This window comes from Haemorhous mexicanus, chromosome 1 (assembly GCF_027477595.1).
Source record: "Haemorhous mexicanus isolate bHaeMex1 chromosome 1, bHaeMex1.pri, whole genome shotgun sequence".
Lineage (NCBI taxonomy): Eukaryota > Metazoa > Chordata > Aves > Passeriformes > Fringillidae > Haemorhous > Haemorhous mexicanus.
The window spans coordinates 4,838,088-4,866,062 of record NC_082341.1 but is presented as its reverse complement, the minus strand read 5'-3'; the positions used below and the strand labels follow the sequence as shown (position 1 = coordinate 4,866,062).

At 44.5% G+C, this 27,975-nt stretch overlaps 1 protein-coding gene across 3 annotated transcripts in view; it reads right to left on the bottom strand.

Annotated features, from left to right (window-relative positions):
- OXSR1 (oxidative stress responsive kinase 1) overlaps nucleotides 1-26,444 on the bottom strand; it is an 86,890-nt gene extending 60,446 nt beyond the window's left edge. Inside the window, exons 1-3 of one of the 3 annotated variants that reach the window (XM_059838923.1) lie at nucleotides 26,097-26,444; nucleotides 25,235-25,364; nucleotides 7,004-7,116 (exon numbers count right to left, since the gene is read on the bottom strand). In XM_059838923.1, the coding sequence (XP_059694906.1) occupies nucleotides 7,004-7,116; nucleotides 25,235-25,364; nucleotides 26,097-26,429 (576 nt within the window). In that variant the 5' untranslated portion in view covers nucleotides 26,430-26,444. Of the gene's footprint in view, nucleotides 1-7,003; nucleotides 7,117-10,730; nucleotides 10,867-25,234; nucleotides 25,365-26,096 lie in introns of those variants that run through there. The other 2 variants (XM_059838931.1, XM_059838937.1) reach the window with 2 other exon arrangements.
- Nucleotides 26,445-27,975: the final 1,531 nt, after the last annotated feature.

Below are 27,975 nucleotides of genomic sequence, written 5' to 3'. Positions count from 1 at the left end.
TCATACATCCACAGCCTGCTCCAGCAGTACAAATGCAGGGGCTGAAGGGCTGGAGCTAAAGCAGAGATCCCACTCAAGGATCACTGGGCAGCTCTGCTCAAAAGCGTACTTAGAGTAGGAAGGGATAAAATGCAGCAAAACAGCCATTTTGTGTGTAGTAAGCTCAGCTTTAATACTATTCCCAAAGCTTTTGGGAGAGTTTGCTGCTCTTCAAACACAACAAAGTCACAGCAGGTAGAGGTTTCCTCTTCCCACCTCCCTAATAAGATTGCTATCCCCAGATAACAGAGTTACAACTGTGCTTCCCATATTTTCCCCAGCATTAAAACTATATTGGAAGACTGCTAATAAAAATCTCAGTGATTTCCACACCTCTGTAATAATTCATTTGGGCTGCTCTATTCCCTCTCTGCCAACAGCCATGGTCACTTGATACAGACCCCCAAGCCATCCACAGATGCAGTGGGTGATAAGCAGCTCTTCTACCCAACACCCCTCACACTCCGTGGCTTCAGTGATGAGAGACAGCCTTCCTGCCAATTCCCATAAATTCCTCTGCTTTCTGCTCAGCTATGGAGAATGAATTCCCGACAAAAACAAGTCTAGACACAGGCAATGGTTTGGAAATGGTTACATGCTCACCCAGGGCGAGATATTAAAAATATCTGTATTGTCAAATACCAAAAGCAAATAGACTGGGATTAGCTCTAAATGCCTCCATGGCTTCCATTAAGGGCTCTGACAAATGTTTTCAGTACTTCTACAGGCAATAAAAGAAACATTTCAAGGCTTACAAAACAGTCATGAAAGTGCAGTGAAGTATAATCTGGAATCATAAGCAACCTATTAGTCTCCTGTAAGTCAGACATACTTCTGGAGATCAGCTATTTTGGATGAGGGTTTATTTGCCCAGTGACACACAATTGAAGTTTGAATTAATAGAAGCAGGTAAGGCTGTGTTTTAGCTACCAGCTCAAGTTTCTTAATGCTATTTTCTTTTCACATCACCACCTTTTAGTCTGTGTTTGTCTGCCCCTGAGGCTTGCTTCAGAGGGACCATGCTCTCAAATACCAGGATAAAAATTATGCTTTATTTAGTTTTACTTCCTACATATTGACATGAACTCCAGAGAGATAGCATAGCAGCAGAGTGCTTTCATCTGGCTACCTGCAACTTCAGAGTACAGAGAGCTGCCAGTGTGGCTACCCTGTTTGAAGGGAATCACAACCATAGGAGAAGTGGGGAGGGAAAGCAAGGCTGGAGCAGAAATCAAAGCAGGTCAGATGTGATCAACCCTTGAAAACATCAATGCTTCAACTATGGCTGGCAAAGATCTTATACCATGAGATTTCATCTGGCAGATAAGGCATTAAAGCTGCTCTTCATCCTTTTAAAGCAGGATTTAGAGCTCCAGTCCTATAGGCAGCCATAACCATTCACATTCTGCTCCAAGTAAAATTTTAACAGTTTAGCTAAAAGGTTATAAAATTGACAATAATAATTCATTTGCCTTTTGAGGTGGCAACATAACTAAAAACAAAAAACAAACTCAAACACGTTATTCTATCAAAATTAACTCCAGAGGCATTTTTTAAGAAGGTGGGGAGAAAGCACAAAATCAGAGATTCTGATTCAACTCCCACTCCTTGGATTATCCAGTTCAATTCCTTGCCTTAAGTGGCTATAGGAGCTAAACTGGCATGAGTAAAAAGGGGTTAGATTAGCTCTAGAACAACAGTGGAAAAGAAACAATTCTGAAAGGGATAAACACAGTTCATCCATTAAGTAATCTTCAGTGATGGGAACAAAATAGTGCCATGACAAGTCATTCAGCACTTGTCCATTTTAATGGCTACTCTTCAGCCTCATTCAGTGGTCATTCCCTCTTTCAAAGTCTTCATCATTGGTGAAAATGTACTGAAGGAAGCAGGTGTTTCTGAACTGTTGTGGTGCAGCAATTCCTACATGGCCATTTTTTATTGGTTTCAGCCAAAAGCAAATGGGTGAATGACAGCCTCCTCACAGATACAAGCAAGCCAGCTTTACCCACATCCCCAGCTAACCTACCACTGATCCTTACAGCTGCTCAGATCAATACCCAGTGCTTACAGCTCAACAATGCTTTCAGTGTGATTAGTGCCCACAGACAGCTGCAAACTCTCTGAAATTCTTTACATGCACCATCTCATGCTCATCCAGTCCAAGAGAAGGAAGACATTGGATGTTCAGGATTCCACCTACCATTAATTCTGATGTTCACAGTGAACTTTACACAAAAAAAAACCAAAACAAAACCAAACAAAAAAAACAAACAAAAAAAAAAAAACAAAACAAAAAAAACAAAACAAAACCTAAAACAGTCCAGTAATTTAGACTGCTGTTGTTGCTGCTTTGATAAACAATACAACCAAGCTGTACCCAGCACAGGTTTAAGTCTTAAGCTGCAATCCCAACATGCAAGGAACGTGTAACTCAGATCAAATAACCATGCAGAAACCACATGTCATTTATCAGATTCCCTGGCACTGACACCTGGGGACTTCTTTTCCGTGGAGCAAGCATGAAGGTCTCAGGCCTGGAAATAGAATTATAATGGCAGTTCCCATCAGGTGACAGGCATGGATGAAACATCTGTACTACTTCCACAGCAATCTGCTGCTTTGTCCCCAACAACCTTATAGTCTGGTTAAACCACTCGTAGGAAGTGCTCCATCAGATCAAAGGCAGTTCAATATCCTGTCCAAGTCTTCAAAAGAAGGTGTAAAAACCCTATAAAAAGCAGTTACACAATTATCTGCCTAGAGGGTAGACTTCTGACTAAGCCTGGGCAGTTAACAGTTGGCTTATGATTTAAACCAGGGGAGTTCATAATCCCTTTTTTAAATCCTATCTAATTTAACCTTCTCAACTATAGGTTGATTTATTTAATCTCACGCAATGTTTGATCTCCATGCTATTGGCAGCAAGTTCCCTGGGTTATTTCCATGAAATTCTAAAGGACATTTCTGTTTAACTGCAGTTCAGTTTGTTCCCTGAGCCTCCTTAACTGCCCTCTGGCCATAGCACTGAAAGAGTAGCACCTTCACCTCTTGTGTGCAACCTGTCAGGCCCAGGGCAATCAGTCTCTGGAGCAAGAAGATTTTGGAATCTTTCTAGGAACAGCAACACCACATCTCCCATGCTCTTCCTGAGCCTGTCTCCTGTTGAATCATCTTAGGGAATAAACAGGCAGCATTTCCCCTAGCTGGGAAAGCACAATGTGAAATATCCCATAGCTTATGTTTCCCTCTCTGCTGTTCAACATTCCTGGTAACTGCTAAGCTGACAACCCACGTCATCTGCTACTCATGGAGAAAAAAGTCTCCATCTGGATGAAAGAAAACTCAGCTTTAATTACACAAAAATGAATTAAAGAGTTTGTAGGACAGAGGGGGGATTTAAGGCCTTTTAAATGAGTAATTCTTTAAAACAAGAAAACACTTATACAAGAAAAAAGGTTGGAAGCATGGTTATTTTGAGGCAGATGTTACACCACTGTTTCAAGGATTGGCAACAGCAGCAGAGCAACCAGCATCCCACAATGGAAAAGAGTGCAAAACACAGCTCTGAATGGTGTGCAGCTGTGAAATACAACACATGAACAAGCAGACTGTTTGCAAACCCACACCAGTGTGGTTGTTAACTACTGTGGGTTGCAAGACAAATAAAAAGTGGAACTTCAGCAATAAATCAAAAAGTCCAAGACCATTTTTAGACAACACTGTGTTTGACCACCTCTCCCTGCACTCCACTCCCAGTCACACCCCTGAGCAGGAATCCCTATAAGCTACATTGTACTTCTCTGTCAGCTGAATCCCACAGGCAGGCTAGGAAAGATCTGTGAGCATTCAAAAATGTACAGGAAAAAAGATTAAAACGAAGTATGGAAATAAATTCCTGACAAACATCACCTAATTCAGTAGCTGGGTTAGGAGGAGGCACATCTTTGCACAGCATTACTCCTGCTGTCTACATTCTTTACAGCAATTAGCACTTCAGCTGAAGAGTTGAATGCCCTTGACTTGGCCTGCTCATGATTCAACAAAGCTGGCCCTTCCTGCATTTTCCATACCCCATAGCAGCAGTAAATAAATTTAGTGCATTAACCTGGAATGTCATATAGTATATGCAAAGTGTGCAGTTTATTCCTGACCACCCACACAGCTCAAATGTATATTGAGATAAAAGGTTCAAGATCAATATCTTTAATGAGCCAAGTCATAGCACTTACACTAAGCACAGCATCTCCAAAGCAAGGATGTGATCCCAGATTTCCTGGCCTCGGGACACCTGCTAGGTTTAAAGGAAGCTCAAGGCCACTGATCCATCCAGCTGGCGATAGAGCCACTTACTCTGCATTTCCCACTCCAAATTAACCTTTCTCTTCTCCTCCATCCCAAGAACTACAAGTGCAAACCACTAAGCAGCACAGACATTGAAAGAGGTTTACAAGAACCAAATCATCTTTTTAAGGATGGCAGTATGGTTTGCTGGTCTCCCTACCCTCTCCCAAGCAATGTGAGAATGTTCTGCCCTCTTGGCTATGCAGCTTCTGGGAATAAGGAAGCTTGCTTCAACAGAGAATTCTAAGAGTGTGAGGCACTGCAGAAAAATAATTCTAAAATAATTTAAGTACAATTTGCCTTTTGCTATTGCACTGCCCAATGAGTGGGCAGTGCTGCAACCCAAGAGCACTCACCTGACCCCAGGCAGGAAAGCAGAGTTCACCATAAGCTGACTGCTGTGCCCAAATACCTTCAGAGCAACAGAAGCCCCATGAAAGCCCCAGTTTGTGATTTTAACTGCACTAGGGGAGAGGAGAAAGCAAGGTAGGGGCATAGCATATCCCAGTGTGAACTCATCATATTTGTCTTTGTATTTGCTTCTTAAAACAACTGTAACCTGCAACCACCTACAGTTAACTTTGGGGGTTTTTTTGTGGGGAAGGCACAATCCTGCAATACAAAGTTGTTGCTCAGAAAAGTTAATTAAACTAATTGGGAAAACTGCCACGAAGGGAGACTACCAGACTGCAAAACTTAAGAATATTTATTTTAGGGTAGAAGCAGATAGGGAAACAAGGTAAAAAGAAGTGAAGCACACAGAGCTGAGAAATCAGGAACTTCCATTCTTTTGGCTCTTACACTGAGAAACAACACTGGTGATCCAATAGACAGACAAATTCAGAACAAACCCAGGGAAAACACTTCTTCACACAACACAACTACCTCAGCAACCCCTGCTCCTGGGAACTGCTACAGCTCAGAACCATCTTCATTCCCCTCCACCCCTCTATAACTTTTAAATTCAAGAACACTTAGAGCTGCATACTTAACCCAGAGAAGGACCCACACCAGATCCAGTCACAAAACTGGAAGCTCTGGAGAGCTTACAACAGTAATACATTGCAGACCCACCCATAACAGGAAAAATCATTGTGAGGAATGGGTCAGCCAGAGACTTTAAATGTGCAATTAGAAGTACTTATCTAAAATTACACATCAAGTCTCTGCAGTGCCTCTTTCTGAACCTAATGTTTTTAGTCAGAATTGGCAATTACTCAAAGAGTCACAGTCTCAATTACTACATCCTGACAATGCAGTCAGGAATACCACGGAGGCAGGGTAGTACAGGCAAGCCACACAAAAGGCTTGAAAAAGATACCAAGGCTTGGTATAAGGACAAAAAGACCAACTGTGAGAAGAGATCTTGAACTCCTACACTAGCATGAGCCATAAGAGGATTTGAACACAGGCCATCTTGAGTCCCACACGCAACCCTCCTCAGGAGCACTGGCAGCCTGAATGGGGCCTTTCCTCTTAACCAGGGCAGATTTACACACAGCCACAACAACAAAAATACCATTAGATACTAAATGGAAACTGGAACTGTGGTTCAGGTGATTTGCTGAAGATTGTACAAGTGCAGAGGTAGTAGGACTCCCAAATTCTGTTTCTGTTCTACCTTTTAATTGCAAGCACCAAAACAAGTGCTTGAGGTAAACTACAGCAGCTGTTGAGGGGGGACAGAAAGACAAGGCAGGATTATAAAAATCCTAGAGAGCTGCTTCAGAAAAAAAGATGGTACCAGGCCTCATGTCCATAATGCCAGTATTTACTGTGGAAAATTTTGCCCCAGAGAGCTTTCTCTTTCTATTGGAGACACCTCAATGTTCACAGGAATGTTTGTGTCTGCGTTGTTTAAATTCAGGGACCTTCCAGATGTGAGGTGAATGAGACAACCACTGCATTACAGAGACACCAGCTCACATACAAAGAGAATAAAACCAAACCCATCAACACCGGAGCCAGATGAGAAAGGGCAAATTTCAGTTACCACAGCTACTGCAAAATTCAGTTTTTCATTGAGACAACCTTGAGAAAAGAGGTACGGAGCAGCAGAAAATTACAGAGCTGCAGCTCCAAAGGACTCTGTCTCCTGTCCTGAACTCAGAATTATGGGGGTTTCCATATGGCAGCCTGTAATATGTCAGTGATCCGTTTAGCTGGCATCAGTACCAGAAAGAGATTAGGAACAGCTAACTCATTCAGTTCTTCTCTTCACAGCTGAATGGGAAAAAATGTAAAGAACTGCAGGAAAGGAAAAGAAAGCAAAGCCATTTCCTTCAATTTTAAATGTTCTGAAAGCATGTACTCAGGATCCCCCTCAAACTTCAGAGCTCTTGTGGATACAGCAGAGCTTCACACTTGCACATTAACTCAGTTCAAAACAAAGGGATTATACAAAGTGCAGAGCTCTAAACAAACAGTCTGAAGTTTTGCAACAGCTGATCTTTTTAACATTTTAAGTACCACGTCCCACAACCAGGACAACTGAGCTGCCTCTAATGAAGTCAGTCTTCCCTCACCTTCACCCCACTTCAAGAAAGGTTTTAAGGCACTTGGCAAAGAGATATCTCAGAAATAACTGAAATACAAATCCCCAAACAATTCTATTGCATACCAGGAGTTCATCCATGCTCGTCTGACACTTCTCAAGATTGATCCGTTTAATCGCCACCTTCTCCTTCTTCGGAGCGCAGAAGGCTGCCTGGACCACCGCAGTGGCTCCACTCCCTGGGGGGAAAAGAGAGAGTTACCAACACCTGATGGACTTCAGCAGGAAAAGAGGGAGACCAGACAACAAAATTCTGAGTGTCAGATAGCAAAGACAGCAGAGCCAGGTAAAAACCCAGTGAAAGCAGTCCGGGCACTCCCCACTGTGCAGCTCCCTGGGTTGGCTCAGCCACCACATCCAAGTGCTGGGCAAACTGAATGAAAACAAGTGGATCTTTATGATCCCTTCCAGGGATCATTACAGCTCTGCAGTCCAAAAACCCTCCCCAGACTCCAGCTTCCATACAAAAGAGTGATTCTACTCATGTACTTTTAAAAGATATGTCACTGAGGTCACACAGACTTTTAACCTGATGTGCTCACCCAAAGTGTCAAAACAAGCCACTCTTTGCTACCAACACTAATGAGATTTTTCAATTTTTTTATGCACTAACTGCTGTTCTCATCTCTCCTCATTTTATGCAAAGACACAAGGTGGGTTTTATTCAAACAGGTTCAGCTCCAGCTCTCACACTGCTTCAGTTTCTGGGTTGAAAACCACAGTCCCAGAACATTTAAATTCCAATAGGGAAAAAATACCACATTTTAACATATAGTCATTCAAACTGCTACAAGTAGGGAGTTCTGGATTTAAAGTACCCAGCACCATCATAACCTTTGACATGCAAGGGAGTTTGCAATAGTGAGACTTAAAATCTATTTCATGTAAGTTCATTTTTGTTGGCTTCCAGAAGCTGTTGCAACATTCACCTCTCATCAATAGGACACCTTGTTGCTTTACTTTCTACCTCCATCATGGTTCCCCACATTTACAAACTTTACTGGAAAGGAGTGAAAATCCACAGTAATAAAATGGGGGTAGGATATGTGGAAAATAGCTCAAATGTTCCAATTGCAAATACCTTAAAAATGCTAATAAAAACAAAGATAAATGAAAACAACTATTCTGCATTTTGGTGTAACACACCTATTTTAGCAGATTCTCCTATTTTTAACTACTTCCAGATTCTGGAACTCAGGTAAAGCACATTTTTGCAAGCTTTGTGATTTTTTTCCCAGTACATTCACATAAACTGGGGGCAAAAACTTTCATCTTCAAACAAAGGCTACTGAAGATCCCTACAAATAACCATCAAGAGTCTTCTCACACCATGTTCCAGGTGAGGGAAAGAGCTTGAAACTCAGCCCTGAAAGACAGAGGAAAACTGCTACATTCTGAGTTGCAAAAAATTGAAAAGCCCTGAACTGTGGGACTCTGCTCCTCTAATCTTCAACCAGCACCTGCTGCAGTGGGAGCTACAGGACTTTGACTTCACTTTTTATGGCATGGCCAGTGCACCCTGGACATCAGCATCAGCTTGCCAGGACTCCCTGTACTCAGGAGTTTACATTTTAATGGCAGAAGTGTGCAGAACACAGAATGCTAATGTTGCTAAAGCTTTATTATTTTCCAAAGCAAATGGGTTTTTAAGAAGTTCAAGACTGAGGCCATTTATTACTTGCATACATATTGTTTTTCAGAGACTATTCACAGCACAAGGCAAAACAAAGTTATTAGGAAAAGGACAGCAATAGCAGCAAGAATATTTACAAAGGGCTTTGAAAATCAAGTTTGAGTGCTGTAAGCAGGTTCTAGAGCAAATAACAGATGATGGAGAGGTCTATGTAGATATTTAACAGAAAGTGTCCAGAAAGAGCAAGGAGGGGAGGTTTTGACAGCAGAGTTTGGTTAGACTGCCAGGAGCAGGGCTGAAATACACAACATTAAGCACAGGATAAACACCCCAAAAACAAACCTCCATATGCACTCCCTGTAGTCACTCTGCCCAGCAGGTACAGGAATCCAGCATAAAGGCAACAGTCCCAGCATAAATTAATTCCCACTCACTGGGAATCCTGGGTGGCCCTGACCTACTCCCCTTCACCCAGTAGCTGCTTCTCTTGGTTTGTTTCTGCTGCTTCTTCGATGGAGGGAAAAAGTAAAAAACACAAGGACTCAAGACAAAGAGAGCAACACACACAGAAATGGTGACATAAGGCAGAAGTGAGTTTGCACTTCCTAGCATTGCTGGTCTCCCTACAGCAATAGCCTTTTGGAAGTCAGAACAAAAAACAAACACTGTATCAGTTCTTTGGAAAGAGTTAGATCCCAGAAGAAATGTTGCTGCTGACACATTCAAAGTGCCAGTATTATGATTTCTTTCTTTGCATGTCTTAGTGCATAGTAATAGAGGCTGAAAACACAAGCCAGAAGCTGGAAGAATATATGACTGTGCACCTCAGAGGACTGTCTTGTCACACAACCCTTTTCACTCCCCAGCTGGATTCTCAGTTTGTATTTACACCTCTAAAGCTACCTGTCCTCATAAGCACAGGTATCTGTGTTCAAAGACTCTTTCTGGATATCTCAGACATTCAATAGTGTCAGCATACTCCTGCTTTCCCCCCCACCCCCAGCATGACATTCCAGGATTTCTGTGCCAGTTAAATTCAGTTTGTGTAAGCACAACTGGCAGAGGTGCTTCTTACAATCCAGATGCAGCATCATAACAGTGAACCAAGCCCTTCACAAGATGAAGTGCAGGGCTTTAAAGAAGTCACCACACAAAGAACAGCTTTGTGTTTTCTTCTTTTAGGATATTACTACCAGAAACAATAGATACAGCCTAATTAAAAGCAGGACCACTCAGGCTACAGCTCCTTTCCAGTCCTCGAGTCTGGGGGATCAATGCCCACTAGGACTTCAGGGCAAAAACTGCTTTTCACTAAGTGCTGGACAATGCCCCAGCCTACAGGGATCCGATCTGTTATGAGTGTATGGCATTATTTGAACAGTAATGAAATCCCAAACTAAATCCTTCTGGGCACATGGCAGGGAATCATCTGAACTCGAGACTCCTCCCACTTAATTCCCTGCTGCTCCTACTTTTCTGGCAGCTCTCTTTAGTTCGATCACCACCTGCTCTCCCCACTCCCCCCTCTCCCGCTAATTCGTCATTTCTTTCAGCTCCTCTGTAGCACTAATTATAGAGAAACAATGAAATCTCAAAAGCGTATCAAGCGAGGATTAAGCCAAGCTGCAGCACGATGTGCCACAAGCAAGCTGCTCTTTGGTGGCAGCAGCAGCTTCTGGGACCAAACAAAGACAGGTTTCCGTGCTTCTTTGGAGAGTTCAGAAAACATGGCAACATGGGCACTTCAGGCTTTGCAGCCACACAGTTTGTTTATTAAATCTCTCCTTTCTCTTGCCACAGGGTGGCAAGAGAAAGGAGAGAAGCTGCAGCAAGGATGCTGAACACATTGCTAAGAGAAAACAAGCATAGGGAGAGATGACACCCACAGAGAGAAAAAGAAAAAGCTCATTGAGGAAGTTATGTAAAGTTTAGGAGCAGGTAACAAATATATGAGCAACAGCAGGAAGAGAAGAGATTTCTTGGGCTGCTATGGACAGGAAAAACCCCAAGGGCAGTTTGTGCCAGGGTAGCACAACTTGGACAATCCAACTCTCCCAGTAGTCACAGATCTGCTGCAATCAGAGCCAGCTGCAGTCCCGATGACATGGGCAGCACAGGGTTAATTAATGTTCCTGTGCTGGGTTCCCACTCACTACCCACCTCAGACACTCTGATCAAGGTCAGTGCTGAGGCTCTTCCCTCCGCCTCTCTCAGCCTCTTTCGGAGAAAATTTGCTCCCTGGTTAATCTCTCTCAACATAACGGCTTAGCAAAACAATGAAAACTGGGCACAGCCAAATGCTTGCTGCTTTATTCCTGAAAAGCAGGAGAACATTTTGTTGAAGGATGATGGGGAGGAAGGAGACCCCAAATGGGTATTAAGATCTGCTTAATACCCCCTGCTTTTGCCTCTGTAAGGCTCTCAGATATAGTTCCAACCCTTAGGATCGCAGCTGCAAAATTCCTGCATAAGAGGGTCACGACCTACTTTAGAAAACACCGCCTAAAGAGGAAAACATACCCTTTCTAACCCCTGCTTCTTTCATGTTTCTACGATTAAATGGCTCTTTCTGAAATAAAACCAACCTCTGACAGGATTAAAATAACCCAAATAAAAAAGTCCCCAAGCACTCAGTTACTGAAGCCTGATTTTCCAGGTTATCTCCTCTGGATCCCCGGACCCATAGTCCCTGTACCTTCAGCATCCACAGCTCCAGCCTGAACTCCTTAAATTTAGACAAACTCCCCATGAAAGCCCAGCATCAGCTTTCAAAGGAGGCTGGATACCATCTCTTCTACGGTTCCACAATTTACATGAAGCTTCCATTTTTGAAAATAAAGACAAACCTGCTGAGATCTCAGCTGAAGTTAATGGAAACCAATTATTTCAAGGCTAATTGGAGGAGTGGAAACACAGGGGACTGACCAGAGGACACAGCATGTCCCTACACAATTTGTCTCCAATTTAACTGAATCTCTGCAGCCACAAAAGGGCATTGCAGCTCTCCCAGTAAGTCTGGGATAAATTGCACCGTTGCCTCTTCCCAGGCAAATGCAATTGAAGCCAGAGATCCTCTTGGCAGAGAGATCTGCTTAAGCAATCAACAATCATGCCAAACGGTCACAAGACAAGCATCAAATCCTGGCTCCAGGATAGTATTCTCCTACCACGTGCAATAGCACTTTGAAGTAGTTACATGGTAGGAAGACTCACAAAACAGTGTTGCCCAAGCTTTAAATTTACTTCAGGCACCCTCTGAGAAGTGAAAGTTTCCCTTCATTGCAACTCAGTTGCTCACAAAGCAGTTACAATCAACAGGGGACGAGTTCCATAACAGTCTTGTAGCATCAGTCCTTACCCTACTGCAGTACCAAATCCCCTCTGAAGAGGAAATATACTTTCCCAGGGCCAAATGAAGATTACAAACCATTTAGGTTTGAAGGAACCTATAGCCCATTCTCCTGCAGAAAGCAGGATCAAATCCTGCTTAGATCAGATTCCTCAGCATTTAATTCAGTCTAGTTTGGATTTTCTTTAACAAGAGATATTTCCACAATCTTTTTGGCTGTTTCTGTGTTTCACCACGCACAAGGTAAACTTTTTTCCACCCTGCTAACTTAATCAGATCTCCCAGTTTTTCCCCCAACCTTGCCCTTCCACCATGCACCTCTGTACAATTCAGCTTCATCTCCTCTAGAACTTCCCACTAGATAGCTGAGGACAGCAACAACTCTTCTAAAGCCGGGGAAATCCCGCTCTCCACCTGCCCCATAAGTCACATTCCCAAGTCTCCTTCAGCACAGGGCAATGCTCAGCCGAACACCTCCACACAACCCTGCCCGGAGCTTCCACCCTCCCCTGCACACACACGACCTCTCTATTTTTAAGCGAGATCTGGAATCCATCCTCCACTATCTGGAGTGCGGTGCCAGAAAGCCGCTCGTGACGCAGGCTCTGTTTATAATTGTGCCCCCGGGTTTTCCTCTTATGAACAATGCACACAAAACACTTCCCTGCAAGGCTGCTCTGCACCAAGCAGTGACTTTCAGGTTCCAGGTACTCCAAAGCCCAGGAAAAACCTTTAATGCTTTACAACCCAGGCTCGGTATTCGTGTCTCTTCAGGCTCACTCCATCTCTGGATGCTTCAACTCTTTGACAGCCTCATGCCAAAGAGCTGTGGGAGCCCTGCTCTGATTCCAAGGACAATACAGCAATAAAACAAGAAGCTACAAGACTAGCAATAGAACTTCTTATGCATTCTTACAGAGTACAGGGCAAATACACATCTAATTAAACCAGAAATTAAATACAGGATTGCAAATTCAGACCAATCCTGCATTGTTTGGTTCATTTCCTATGAAGGCAAAGTGATGCCTCTATTTTATGCCCCTCATTTGAGGCTTCTGGTGAGAGGAGCCCTCTTGCAAAGAATGAACTGCTTCTAAAAACAAGCTAGCAAGAAAAAAAAAAAAAAGCCTACTCTCAAATTTCCAGCCAACTCAGCAGGAGGTGGGAATACTCCTTTCCCCAAGCAGGACTTGGTAACAAGAGTCCATTGGATGTCAAAGTCTTGCTGGCACAAGCCCCACGATTCAGGAAGAGTGAAGTAATGCAATGTTAATGGTCCTTGAATATGTTTTTCAAGCCATCTCCCCACTACAAGCCACATTCTTACTACAAAATGGAAGATACCATCTACAATAACAGTTACAAATAGCATGAATAAAAGCAAAGGGAATTCATAACAGGACTTGGATATTCCGAGTATTGCCACAGAGGGGGCAAAAAGTCTGCTTACCTGTGGAGAGGAAATGCTTTCACAGCAAAGTATCATCTACTCAGCATGGGACTGCAGGAAGAGTGTTAACAATTCTAGAAGTGGAGTTAAAGCCTCTAATCAGCAGGAGGATCACCTGGGTGCTTCTAACACTGCTCAGAGTGAACTCAAACAGCAAGCTGGCTCTGAGTACTGCTGTTAGAGACACTGGGAACAGCAGCAAAACCAGTAAGGGAGAATTCAGTTGGGTTTGCTCTATGCCTGGTTGGGAGGCCTGTGGTAAACTGAAGCAGCAGCAGAGCAATAAACCATGGCCAAGACACAAAAAAGTTACAAAAGCACAGGAGTGAGCACAGTTCCCCTCCCACAGCAACATGGGAGTGCAGACATGCACCTACCCCTAGGAAGCTCCCAGAGCTGCGCCAACACTGCCACCCTCACTGCCAGACACCTTTCCACGATTCATCCCCAATACAAATCTACCGTGAATAGTATTGCCTATTTAAATTTCTTTACAAGCTGAAGGATGACACACCCACAGCACAAGCACCTAGTTAAAACCCTGGCAGAGGTAGTAAGAGGCCAGGTTTAGCTTGGTGCACCTTCTCTCAACTCGAGTCATGCAGTGTCTGAACAACAGCAGAGATAAAAAGATACTGTGTAGAGAAGAGGGAGAGAAACACTTGCTAATACAGTGCAAGGAAGAAATAAATCAGAGAAGCATAAGTAAAGGCAGAAAGTGAAAGCAGATTTAACTGGAAAGTTGTAAGGGAGCCAAATTTAAGGCTATATGGGGGATGGAGGAAAACCAGCCATCCCCACAGACCACATATCACAGCATAAGAACACACTACATATGAAGATCTGCACTATGTGCATGCTACAATCCTGCAGGCAGCTTAAGAGCTGAACTCTCACATTTACAAGGCAGTGGCTACCCTCATATTTCTGATGAAAAGGCTTTAGGAAAAACAGCTTAACCCTGATTTCAATAAAACTTTGCATTTCCATGTGGTCAATGTCAAAATGTTGCCCTGCCCTTCAGCCGAGCCTAACTCAAATCATTGAATGCAACGGGTTCATTTGTGGTTCAGGCTCACCTTGAGCACAGCCCAGTGCTGGGAACACTCAGCTGGGTTCAAGCCAAAGGTGGCTGCAGGTACAGTAAGACACAGGGCATGTGCTGGACAACACCCTGAGAAAGGGCATGGATGGGGAGGTAACAAGTCGAGGCAGAGAGTTAAAACTTAAATACGAGTGACTTTCATTTCACACCAGCACATCTGATGACTACAGTCTAGACCTTTTACTGAAGAACTGAAGGAGCAATAGGAAAAGCAGTTTTCACTCATGAATTCCTGTCTGTTTCATTTAAATTGCAGGTGTATCGCTTTGCAATGCTTTCTGATCACTTATTCCACTACATCCAGAGCTCAAGCAGTTTGAGATTCTGTGCAAGTTGTGGGGCCAAAGATTTCAAATAGTACTCACAATACAAGGGATTTCTGTTATTAAGACACCATTATGTGTTCTTCTCAAAGCCTGAGAGTCTTTGCTCAATTCATGTCAGCACCTGCAGTATCCAGCAGACAACTGATATTCCAGCATTAATCAAGGATGCTCAAAGAATTTCAGAGAATAAGGAGAAGTATATTCTGAAAGTCTGCTGTCCAACTAGAAGTACAGCCAAAACATTTGAACAGCACATAAACTTGCTGACAGTGAGTTATTCACCAGCTTGACAAGAGCTCTTGCAGTTCAGAATACCACTGAAAATCACACACCATGTCCAGAGCTCAGAGGTTTCTGCCCATGTAAGACAATGTATTTCTCAAGATTCCTAGTGCTCCATGTGGAGAGCAGTGGAGAAGGATGATAAGCCTGCAAAGATCACACAGTGCTGCCAGCACTTGCTAAAACATGCTTCCCCTCCAGTGGTCCATCAATACAGAAATGTTCAATGCTGCAGACTTATTACCCAAGCCTTCAATTCACGTCTCAGACTCAGAGGAAGGAATATAAACCCAAATTCAATAACTTGTAAGAAGTCCAGTATTATTTTCAGAGCCATCAGCAACTGATGGGCAATACCCCAAGCTAGGTACATCTCCTCATGGCCCCACTGAACTCTAAACTATAAATAAATAAATGACATTGATTTCTAAGCTGGAGGGAGGCTAGCTACTGTAATCTAAATGACTCAATGCCAAGGTTTCTGCAGAAAGGAAGGGGAATCTTATGGAAATCTTCACCCCACCCCACACTGCATTGTTCTTTTAAAAATCTTTCGGTATCTCTTAGGCCCTGAACACAGAAAAACGTCGTCTGTTTTCCACCTTCGGTAAACATTCAGGTTGAGAATCCTCACAGACCAAGCAGGGAAGCGACAGGCTTGGAGAGAAAACGGTCAGCCTGTCAATATAAAACAGGCCAGGACTGGAACACAGGGAGAGGAATAGTGTTGGCCATGCAAAGCATGTCAGCAAGATATGTGACAAAGTTGTCACCAGGTCACTTTGCTGTTTGAGTTCATCTGCAGTCGCCAGCCCACACACACACAGCCAAGGCGAGCTTTCCGCTGCTTCCCTATGAGAGAGCTGCAGCTCCCCAGCATCAGACTCCAACCAGAGCAAGACAAACAAGGAAAACAAAGACCAGGGGGAAAGCCACTGGCCACAGAAGGTATCAGCAGAGAAAAGGATTGCCAGGGAGGGGCATCAGCCCATCTGACATTCCTCCAAAATTTCCACTGCAAACACCAAAGCCCGGAAGAGAGGGTGGCAGAGAGCGATGCTCTTGGCTACATGCCTAACCCCCCACAGCACTCATGATATCCCAAATAAGTCCAGACTAGCAGACATTCCCATCATGCCTTTAATAAAACACCCTCCAGCTGTCCAAGGTACCCAGGTGATTTGGGGAACACCTCAGAGACCATTTTCCCCACGGCAGTAACTAAAGTAAGCTCCAAGGGCCAGTTACACAAGTCCTGCGTGACCTGCCACATTTACTTAAGATGCTATTAGCATGCCTAAATTAGATTTTTAATTTGAAACCAATTATATTTATTTGATTTTGTGCCAACATCTCTGGCTAATTTAAAGGGCACTGCAGCTATGCAGTGCTAATTCTACACAATGGACAGCAGGCTCAAACATCTCATTTCCAAACACAGCAACTTTAGTGGAGAAAGTTCACCCTTCCCTTTTAATCACTGTCAGTTGCCTTTATGGTATATGCAGCAATGTAAATATCATGCTGGCTGTCATCAGGTATTACCAAGGCTCAAAACACAGCACTGGTACAGTAGCCAAGCCAGTGTTCTCCTTTCTTCCCTCCCAATTTTTATCTCTGAATGCTGTCTCAAATGTAATTGTCAGCTGTAGAGGATATTTTATTTGGCCGGGTTTCCACTTAACAGAACAATCTGTCTGCTTACAGTGCAGATGTTTGATAGTACCGTGGTTATTTTAGGTAAATAAGCTTTTAAGTATCAGATATATCCTCTCTTGAAGGCTATTATCCTTTCTTTTCAGCAAATATCTTGATCTAGTAAAGATTTTCTGCATCTATTAGTCCATCCAGCACAAAAGATTAGCCCACTAGTTAAAAATTACATTCTTTAACCAAGAGTAACGAGAACCATCCTGAGCCTTAGGATGTGGACAAATAACTGAGCTGAGGTTGCCAGTTCATCAGGCCTCTCAGCTGTTCAAATATGATTTGCTTTGGTGAGTTGTTCAACAGGAAGCCTGTTCATGCTCAAGATGCTTTTTCCAGTGAAGTATAGTTTGCTGCAAGTCAATACCAAGGTATTTATTAGCTGTTAATACCAAGCTATTTATTAGACAGCAATTGGCATCCTCCATGACTATTTTTACTTTAGTGAAAGATGGAACTTATGGCTTCACCTTTAAACTTGCTTGCTGCTCCTGGGGGGACCATACTGTCCTCTAAAACTCCCTGAAAGGAGGCTGTAGCAAGGTGGGAGTCAGTCTCTTCTCCTAGGTAACCAGTGACAGGATGAGAGGAAATGGCCTCAAGTTGCACCATGGGACGTTTATACTGGATATTAAGAAAACCACCTTCACTGAAAGGGCAGTCAAGTATTGGAATAGGCTGCCCAGGAAAGTGGTGGAATCACCATGCCTGGAAGTGTTCAAAAAACACTGGATATAGCACTTGGGGGCAGGGTTTAGTGGTGACCACAGTGGTGCAGGGTAATTGACTGGACTTGATGATCAAAAAAGTTTTCTCCAATCTGAATAATCCCATGACTCTACAAATTTATGACTACTTCACATGGTGAGAAACAGAAAGGGTCACAAAGAAGTGGCCTAGGAAGTAAAGACATAACACATCAAGTTTCCAAAGAACTCCATTTCCATTGGTAGATCTTGAGGGATCACAAACCGGAGACATTTGTATCAACACCTTCAAGGTTTGGAGACCGCACAAACTTCAAGGTTCAGCTTTCCTGAACCTTCAGAGGGAACTGTCCTTGCAGACACAGCCTGAACATAAAGCAAGTAGTGTAAGAAAACCATCAAGCCTCGGCCACGTGCAGTGAAAGACAAGGCATTGTTACTTTCCACCATCGTGGGGAATCCATTAAGCAGCTGTTTCATCCAGCAGTGACAGGGTCACAGGGAGGTTTGAGTGTTTAATAGAACGTGTGTCAGTAATTCCCCCATGTGCCATTTCCAACACAAGCATTCATTAATTCGGTATAGGGATTATACAGTTTGGCATCAGCCAGAGCAGGGGACTGAACTCCACCACCCTGGGAGTCCTCACTAGCTGTGTCTCAGCAAAGTGACAGCAGCTTTCTGGTTTTTGACATCATTAAATCCATCTCCGTGGATTTTACAGGAAAGGTGTTTACTCCACAACAAGAAGCATGGTCTTTAATTGACAAATTTTCAAGACATCGAGATAACCTAATACTGTGTTGCCTGCCTGAAGCTGGAGACAGCCTGAAATTCCCAGCTGCAGTTTCAGTGCCTTACTTACCTCAACAGGTATCAGCTCAGAGCACAGCCAAGCCAATAATTTTGCTAAGAAAAATATTCTCTAAGTACTCTCATCCCACAGGCGTTATTGTGCTCTCTCACTTTTCAAATACCATCATTTTCCAATAGCCTCTGCACTGTTTTCAAGGCTTCCTTTTCAGAAAAGCTGGAATGAACCCCAGAACTTAAGGAAATAGACTTAAAATCCCCTGAAGACTGAAAATGAACAAGAGCCTAGCTCAGAGAGAATCAAAATTGAAAATGCACAACCTGTCCAACAGTAACTATATAGCTTTCATCCAATATTTAGTAAACCATCAGTTTTACAAAACATATGTTGAACTGCCCCAAGACGCAATAATTTCACACCCTGCCACAAGTACCTCCACACAATTCCAAATTCACAAATAGTTTTTTAGACATTTTCCTACCTGACAACACCCTCCCCTGTAATGAACTGTAAAATTTGTCAATTAGCTCTGCTCCAAGGTAAAATCCAACTTCAATTCTTCCACACAACAAGCCAGCAGAGGATACCACTGGACAAGCCACGTGTTCAGTCAGATCTCACCAGAAACGAGGTGGGTACTCAAGGTCAAATTTTCACTCTGCAGTTTTAACTTAATTCAACTCTGTGGATGGATGAAATGGGAACAGCATCCTCCCACACAGCTTTATTAATAGCAAGGTGCTAGCAATAAGAGTAAAGTTTGTCCTTAAATTACCATTCATGACTATAAAACAGTAAAACTCTGGCAAAACCCAAGGAGAGTTTACTACAGTAAGAGAGGATCACTGAAGTATTTCAATTCACACTATTCCTTAACAGCTGCTTGTACCTTTTCTTTCCAGAATCAATTTACATAGGCTCATTTCCTGCCCAAAGGAAATACCCATTGGGAGAATGCTATAAAGTCAGTCTAGCATGGAACAGTGAAATGGAAGAAAACACTAATTTTTTTCCTCTCCCTCGCCCCAAATTCTCAAGACAAGGCAGTTGGAGCAGAAAATTGAAATCTGGCAAAAAATTAAAATCTCATTCAGAAAAACTTTTTTGTATTTCCTCACAAATGCATTTTAATTTGACTGAGTTATCAGACTTTGAAGGTGTCGTTTCACAAGCATGCAGCACAAGCTGTATAAAACTGTAAGGGATGGGAGGTGAAAGGAAGATTTGCCTAATATGGTAATTTGGTGAGAAAGTGAATCAGTGCTCTGAATTTATTCTGCACTTCATTCACAGATGGGATCTTGAAGCCTTTAAGAGTGGAAGAGAATAATCCCCTCCAGACTTACCACAGTGTAGAACCAAAGTGGTCTCAGAAATCATGGCAAGGCACATTAGACTCCAGTTTGACGGAGGTTGATACATAACCAAATATTTTTTCCAGGATGGAATTTCTCTTAATTACAAGAAAATTCACATTAAACAAGAATTCTGTGTGCAGTGGTGCACACCAGGAAATAATAATCTTTAAGAACCTCAGGGAGTGGTGAAAGGACTTGGAAAAAAAACTTTGCTGGTTGTTGCAGCTGTTGAGCAGTTGTGAAAAGAAGTACTGAATCTTTCACTTGTGCACTTGCATCACCACAAATCTCTACCTGCTTTTACAGTGTGACAGGACCACCTAATATAGTTAAAACTAAGAAATATGCAGGCTGTGACAATTAACATGAAAACCCCACTCATGAGCAGTGTTTCAAGGCAAACAACATGCTCAGACAAGTTAAGGAATCAAACTCAGGGCTGACAGAACCCCACACTAAGGTCAGTCCTTTCATTTATGTTCATGCACACAAGGGACATGAGAAATTCTCACTCAGTACCATGGACCCAGTCAGGCACCTGTATCCCTGCTGCCACTCAGCTGCAGTTACACCATTTGCTAAAGTGATCATGTTTTACTCAAACCAGACAAGTCGGATTTTGTTCCTAGTCTGGCTCCCTTCATTAGTATATGCATTGCTTTCCTACCAGAGGTACCCCATCTCCTCTCACACAGCAGGAGCTATGACCTTCTGATTAAGAGCCTGGACTGCCTGTCAGCCAGGGACCTAACTCTGTCTCCAAGACTTTCCCGTGTGGCTGCCAGGAAGAGAGACGGAGTTCCACGTGTTTTTTAGAATCGTCAAGGCTGAACTCCCTTAGGTGAAGTCACAGGAAACTGCAGCGATTTGGAGAGCCAAGTCCTTCATATCTGCATCTCAGTTGTTTGATTCTAAAGGGAAGGCAAGATAATGGGCTGAACTTGTCTGGAAAGCCCCAGCATCCTGATATTTCAAAGATTTTGCAATGCCAAATTCTACTGCTCCAACAGCTATTCTTCTACACCCACAAAGCCCTCAAGTCTGTCTCTCCCTATTAAGAAAGTTTAATAACACCAAGTTTACAAGCACTCCATTAGCATGTCCACAGCTAAATTTATTGCTGCAGAGATTTATGATGGATATTGTCCATTTTTGGGGAAATCTTCCAAGAAAATTTGACGAAGACACAGTTTGTTGCAACGCACTAATACAATTAGCAATAAGTGTTATTGCCATCATTTTAAAGAGCTCAATCTTTTACTAAAATATTACATCTCTAGACTCTGGCTTAGTGGGCAAGCTGCTAACACTCAGAAAGAAAAGAGATGCTGCCAAGTATAAATAGACAAACGTTCTGGGGAAGAGTTGATTCTCTTCAAGATTTCATCAGCTGCAGAAGCAAGAAGCCTCCTAGGCATGCATTTGTCAGGCAGCATATACACCCCCCAGGTGTGCTCAGAAGCACAGCACAGCCACACTCCCCAGCACCAGCCAAGATATCTGCATTAAACTGGAACTATTTGAATGGATTCTTGAGAAATATGGAAGTGTTAAACATTAATCAGTCCAGGTACCCAACAGTACTGGAAGCAACTGCTACACAGAAACCAAGCCCAGGAAAGTGTGAACTCTTCCACATGAAACACCCTGCATGTTGTTTTCTTCCTTAATACCCTGGAATAGCTGAAAGCAGCAGGATCTGTCTCTGCTCTCCCCTCCAACCAGCAGGCAAGGCTAACAAGCACATATTCTTCCCAGCCAGCCTCCTTCATCACTGCTTGGCTTTGTAAGTCCTTATTTTGCCGCCTTGTGCATTTTATCCTCCTTCCTATCAGAACACAGACAACAGAGGCACTAAAAAAAGGCACGTGCACAACCAAACACCTTTTGCTTTCACTTCCCCAGAGGTGAAAAGTGACTTAGTTCAGCCCTAATTCTAGCAGGACAATGGTATCAAAGGTCTTAGAGATGAGATGTCAAGTATCCAGAGGAAAGGTAGCCTGGATGCAGGAGTAGCTTGGCTATTCTGTTGCACTCAGGATCACACAAGATATATTTGACTACATCCAAGCAGCAGAGAAACTGGTACTGAGCATCTCCCACTTCAGTTCCCAAGCAGACCAAGTACTATCAATGACCACTCATGTTTTAACTTATCTAGAATTGCCCACAATGTTAATTTAATGTAACTTTTAACATAATATAAAACAACTAAGGTTTTTCCACCAACTTCATGTTGCAAGAATGAGCACACAAAGAAAGTCTTCAAATGAATTAACCAGCCTGAGTACTGGGAATACAGTATAGAAATCAATTTTGCTCAGCAAAGCTGGGGGGGAGGAGTGGGAATCCATGAGGAAATGCTAAAGCAAAACATATGGCACCAAGACTGAATCCTAAACACTCCATTTAGAGCTCAGGCAGTTCTATTTTGTACAGTGTAACATTTTTCTTGAATGGGTTTTAAATATCAGGCGTGTGAAACTGGCTGCAGCCAGCACACAGGCACCACAGCTAGCAATGAACACCACACTCCAAAAAAAAAAACCCAACTCCTAAAGTTATCAGTGGACAAGAGCCTCCCATTCCAGCCTGATTTTTACATCCAAAGACCCTGATTGCTCCTGGCCAGCACTTCCAGGCTGCTCTTTTTCAACAGCCGTGATTTCTCAGCTCAAGACTCCTACACAAGGTACAAGACAGATAAGCATGGACATCTTGATAAAATTTGGGAGAGCAGACACCTTAATTCTAAGAAGTTCCTCTCCACCCACAAAAAAAAGCTCTCTCACACAGGGCTGGGATAAACACAGATAGAAATCTAATTTTCAGCCCCAAAGACCAATATGATCACATGCAAAACCCAACTCCAAAGCTACTTGAACCACAGTCATTAAAAAAACTAATCATTCCTAAAATGGTGACTTCAATTTTCAATTTAGCCTTGATTTCTGATGGGATAAGAAACTCCCAGCACATCTGTTCATGCAGCCTGCACTGTCCTCATCACTGCAAAGGAATCTGTCAGGGGAGAGAGGGCACAGGAACAGAGCCTGGGAGCACTCCCACCACTAATTTATCTCCTGTTTCTGGCATGGGCTGTTCGCAGCAGAGGGGATGCTCCTAAATCAAGCAGCCACAGTCAGCACAGCTCTAATCTTTCCAACAAAGTAGCAAAACGAGAATGACCCAGTTCCAACCAACTTCACTCCTGCTACCGGCATTTCCAAGAGGAATTGTGAGATCCAGGGGAACCTGAATGTGTGAGTATCTGATCAGCACAAGCAGCATGAGGTCGAATTTTTCTCAGGCTTCAAAAAGAAGACTGCAGTAATTTATATGCAATCCACGCTCAGAAGACCAACCACCTTCACTGCCACAGCATAGACTATATTCTGCTTTTTAGATAAAAATTGCAGCATCTCCAAAGGCCTTATTCACCCGAACTCTCACTACTCTGGGGGTACATTTCACTGAAATGCTTTTTAAATTGCTTCCTCTACCCCACCTGCATTTTATTCTTTTTTAAAATGAAATCAGATTCTTCTCTGATCAAAGTTCCTCGACTCAGTATACCAGAAGTTATTTAAGCCTAAGGAGGCTACTCAGCAGTTATTAACACTAACCAAGCATAATCAACATGGATATTAATCCACACCTTTATAATGGCATGAGTCATCCCCAGTGCTGAGTAATCCTTTTTTATTTATATATAGTATTAGCAAGAATCAGGGGAGCAGTTTTTTCGCAGAGGTTCTCTTTGCAGGTAGAAAACTTGCTTTTTCTATTCCTTCACTTGAGTGATATGGAACCATCCACATCCAATAAAAGCCACATATGGCTATTTTCAGGCAAAAATAGTACAAATTAAAGAACTGGACTACAAATGGATTTCCATTACTCCACGTGAAAAAACAGCTGAGCTGGTAATCTCAAAATTTACTCTAAATTTTAAGACTAATGTGTTTTTTTTTCACCAGGAAACAAGTTAAATCCTTTAAAAGCACCGGTACAAGGTTCATCTCTTTCCACACCAGAAAGTCTCTTTGTTCAGTGCTGAAGAACCTTTACAGCTCTTCATTTATAAAGAGAGCTCAAAAAAAAAAAAAAAAAAAAAAAAAAAAAAAAAAAAAAAAAACCAAAAAACAAGAACCAAAAAAACCAACCAAAAAACCCTTGAGATTTACAGGAGACACGAAGCAGGAGGCAAGGCAGTCCAGCTCAGTTAACACAGTGACATTTTGTCCCACAAATCATATACGTGCTAGGAAACTTGCGTCACATCTCCATCCAGGCCGCTGGCAGACACACCAGTGTTTGAAAGGAGTAAAGGGGGGGCAGGGGACAGGAAAGTTAAAAAGAGAAACCATATGTTTGCAATATACACATCTCAGTGTACACTCCATCACACGCCAAAATGCCAACACAACCTTTCAGTGAGCAGGCGACATCCAGAAACTCAGTTTGCAGAGGGACAGGGAAGATACAGAAGAAAATTCAACATTTTTTTCCAGATTTCTCCCCGAGTTCTGTCAGTAAGCATGAGACAACACATCTCTGTGTGTCTCCCAGTACTCTGAGGCTGTGGGATGTGCATCTCCAGCAGCAAGTTCTCCCAAGAGCAGAAGTGTATTTACATTTCCTTTTGTTCCATCCCACCCCGCTCTCCAGCTACAGAGGCATTTGCTCCTATGCTTGATTACTCAGGTCCAAATCCTTGCTTTCTGCCACCACAAAACACCCCTTTGCAGGCTCTCAAAAGAAAAGGAAGTATTTCCTTTGAGAAATTCAGTTCTCTTTCCCCAGGAAACCAATGGCATGCTCTCCCCCTTCCTCCCCACACCTGTATGTCCTGCTCCTCAGGGAGGCTGAACATCCTCCTCCCCAGGGCACATTTTCCAGAGGAGATTTAAAGGGTTGGTCTGTAGGATTACATCTTCCTTGTCTCCTTCCTAAAGCACTGCTGCTGCCTCTGAGCAGGAGAGGACAAAGCCTGATCCCACAGAGCAAAAGGGATTTCCAGAAGGATTTCCCCCACTCCACAGCTTTAGTTCCTTCCTACTTTTAAACAATGCTAAGAATTTAATCTCTTAAAACAGCATTTTCACAAACTCTCCAACCCTCAACAGAAAACAAGCCTCCCCACGAGGCAGAGATGGAAAGCCTGGGCTTGACAGTGCTACGTCATCCAGAAACTTCAAATAAAAGCACTCCACAAAGATTACTCAAAGAATTAACCTCCTTCCTAAAACCCTTTGGCCGGGAGCCTGCCCTGCCACTCTCCTGCTTCATTCCGAGTCTCCGGAGGGTGAGACAGGAGGCACCGACCTTAGAGTCACCTGTGGCACCACCTCTGATGTGTCACACACTCGCCCTAGAGCAATATATCCCTTAAACACACCCCAACAAAATGGTCGAGACAGCAAATAAATCAGTACAGCGGGAGGCCTTTGGTAACTGAGCAGTTTAACTCCAAGAGAGAGTGAAGAAGGAAAAAAAAAAAAATCATTTAATGGAGAGAGCAAGGACTGGGGCCTCGAGCTGAGGACAATGAATGAAAACGCACGGCAGCAGCAAAATCCCAGCGTAAAAGGCTCGTTCGGCGGCTCTACCAAACCCTCCGTGCAGGAACCAAAGCAGCGCGGGGCTCCGAAACTGCTGAGAGGTGTGATCGCCCCAAAATGAACCGGGGTGCCCTAGAAGGAGAGAGTCCACGCAAGCTCTGGAGTTCACTCCCGCTGAGCACCTCACCCCCAGCACATCCCAGACCACACCGTGGTGGGAAGTAAAGCCCCCCAGAGAGGATCCTGTCCCACTCCCCCCGACACGAGGAGACCCAGACCCTGCCCAGAGGAGCGGACAGACGCCAGGGAGGAGCCCCCTGCCATGGGGGCGTCCACGCGACCACCACAATCCTCTCCTGGGATGGGGCAGACCCACATCCCCTTCCGTGGGCCCCACACACAGATGAGGAGGGGCAGCAGCCTCAGCAGAGGGGTCCCACAGACCTTCACGCCCCTCAGAGTCTCCCGCAAGGCGGGGGGACAGAGCCTCTCACATCCTCCTTACATACGTGGCTGGAGGGGGGGGTGGTCACACCGTCCCATTCCGTGACGGGGTCCGTGAGAGGGGAGCCCTCCAGCTGAGGTGCACCCCAGACCCTCACATCCCTCAGAGTGGGGGGACAGACACCCCCCTCAGCTGAGGAGTCCCCCAGACCATTACACAGCTCAGTGTGGGGGAACGGACCCTCTCACACCCTCACATGGCTGAGGGAGAGGGAAGCCACACAGTCACACTCCTTTGCGCGGTGTGTGACAGGATCCCCCTCAGCTGAAGGGGATCGGACCCCCCCCTTCCCTCAGCGGACTCACACCCCCACATCCAAGGGGCACCCTGCACCCCCCCAAACCCCAATGACCGCTCACCGATGACCTCCTGCAGCTCGTAGTCATCCTTGTTGATGGACCAGGGCAGCGCGCTGGGCTCCTCGGCCATGGCCGCGCCGCGCCCGCCGCCCTCCGCGCCGCGAGGGGGAGCGTCCCCGAGGGGCGAGAGAGCGGAGAGGAGGCGCTGCGGTGTCCCGGCTGTCCCCGAAGCACGGCCGAGTCCGAGCCCCTTCCTCCTCCGCCTCCTCCTCTCCCGCCGCTACCGCCGGCCCAACTCCGGCCACCGCCACCTCCTGCACCTGCCCATGCCCGGAGCGCTAACGTCACCCGCGTGCGCCCCGCCCGCCACGGCGGGGCGCCGCCTGACGCCATCTTGAGTGTGGCGTGGCAACACCCCGCCCCCCTCCAGAAAGCTACTACTCCACGGTTTTCTCGGTTATCCCTACCGGCCTCAAGGGACGGGCCGGCAGGGGAGTACTCCAAAGCGAAGGACGGAGGAGGAGCCCCTAAGGAAAGGGCGGGGATGCCACACACAAGATGGCGGCGGAAACATCGTCCCCGCCCTCAGGCACAGGGCGGGAGCGGGTACCGGTTTAAGAGCAGTGAGGGCAACGATTGGCTGGCCGCTGCGGGATCCGCTGCTTCTATTGGTCGAGCGGCTGTCAATCATGTCCTGGCGTTTCCCGGGTCCCTGTGCTCGCGGGGCCGGGCCCCGCTCCTGCCGTGAGGGGAGCCGAAGCCTGCGGGCCGGAGCGGGGCCCAGCCCCGGTGCTCCAGGAGTGCACATTCCGTATTTAAAAATAGTGTGTGGCTGTGAGGGATCAGGAGGCCTGGTGTGTTCGCAGCCCCCGAGGATGGGCAATTCTCCGCTCCACGCCGCAGTTCCAGCGTTCGTGGATATGTCCAACACCCTCATGGAGATGTGCTGCACGCTCATCCTGCGGTTTAAGGCTCCACACCCGGAGCTTTTTTATCTGGATGCACTCAGGAGTACATCTGGTGGTCATTGAGGAAAAGAAATTTAAAAGAGTGAGGAATACAAGGCTGAGTGGCACCATGAACTCACAAAGGCTGATGTCGCTTTCTAATATGTATACATTTAAATTGTTTGTAGTTTGAGGATTTTTTTTTTTTCCCCAACATGAAAAGAGATAAAACAGCATCTCACTATTGCAATGCAGGACTGTAACCATCAGGGGAACCGACTTGGAATCCGAGTATCAAGTTTCATCCTTTGCTGGTCACTGTTCTTGTGGCTTGATGTCAGGCCCTTCTATGGGTCAAAGAACATCAGTTACATGTATTTTTAGTTTATTAGGACAAATTCCTGAGATGCCTCTGGTGAACCAGGCTTTGTGGAGGGCCTGCCAAAGGCAGGGTCTGACCACAGTGCTTTCACTCGTTCTCTAGTGCAGGACACCAGCTCATTCCTTTACTCTTTCTGTGTTCTACAAAAGCCCCACAGCCCCATCTCGCTCACTGCCGTACAGGCTCTGTCATAAGGCAGTAACTCCAACTGAAAAGCTGTTTGTTTTCCTGCTTGTCTCTGTTAAACATTCCCCTGCTGAGCCATTTTTAATATTTGCTAAATATGCCTTAATTAGTGCTCGGAACCGTCTCTGTGATCTTTTAACCATGTTATAAAAGGAGTTTATATAGCAATTAAAAACAGGTTTTACCCCAGAGCAGGCACCCGGGTAGCCAGTGTCGTATTTCTGATAGCTAACAGCATGTTAAAAATGGATCTGAGCCAGGCACCAACTACAAAAAGAGGCTTATACACTTAATTTTACCACATGCTTTTTAATTCAGAACCATCTTTTGGATTCTCTTATTCTGGGCTGAAAATCCTCTCCCTGAAGGCAATGCTAAAACTCTTACTGCTTTAGACCACTGGGGTAGGATTAGGTCCACAATG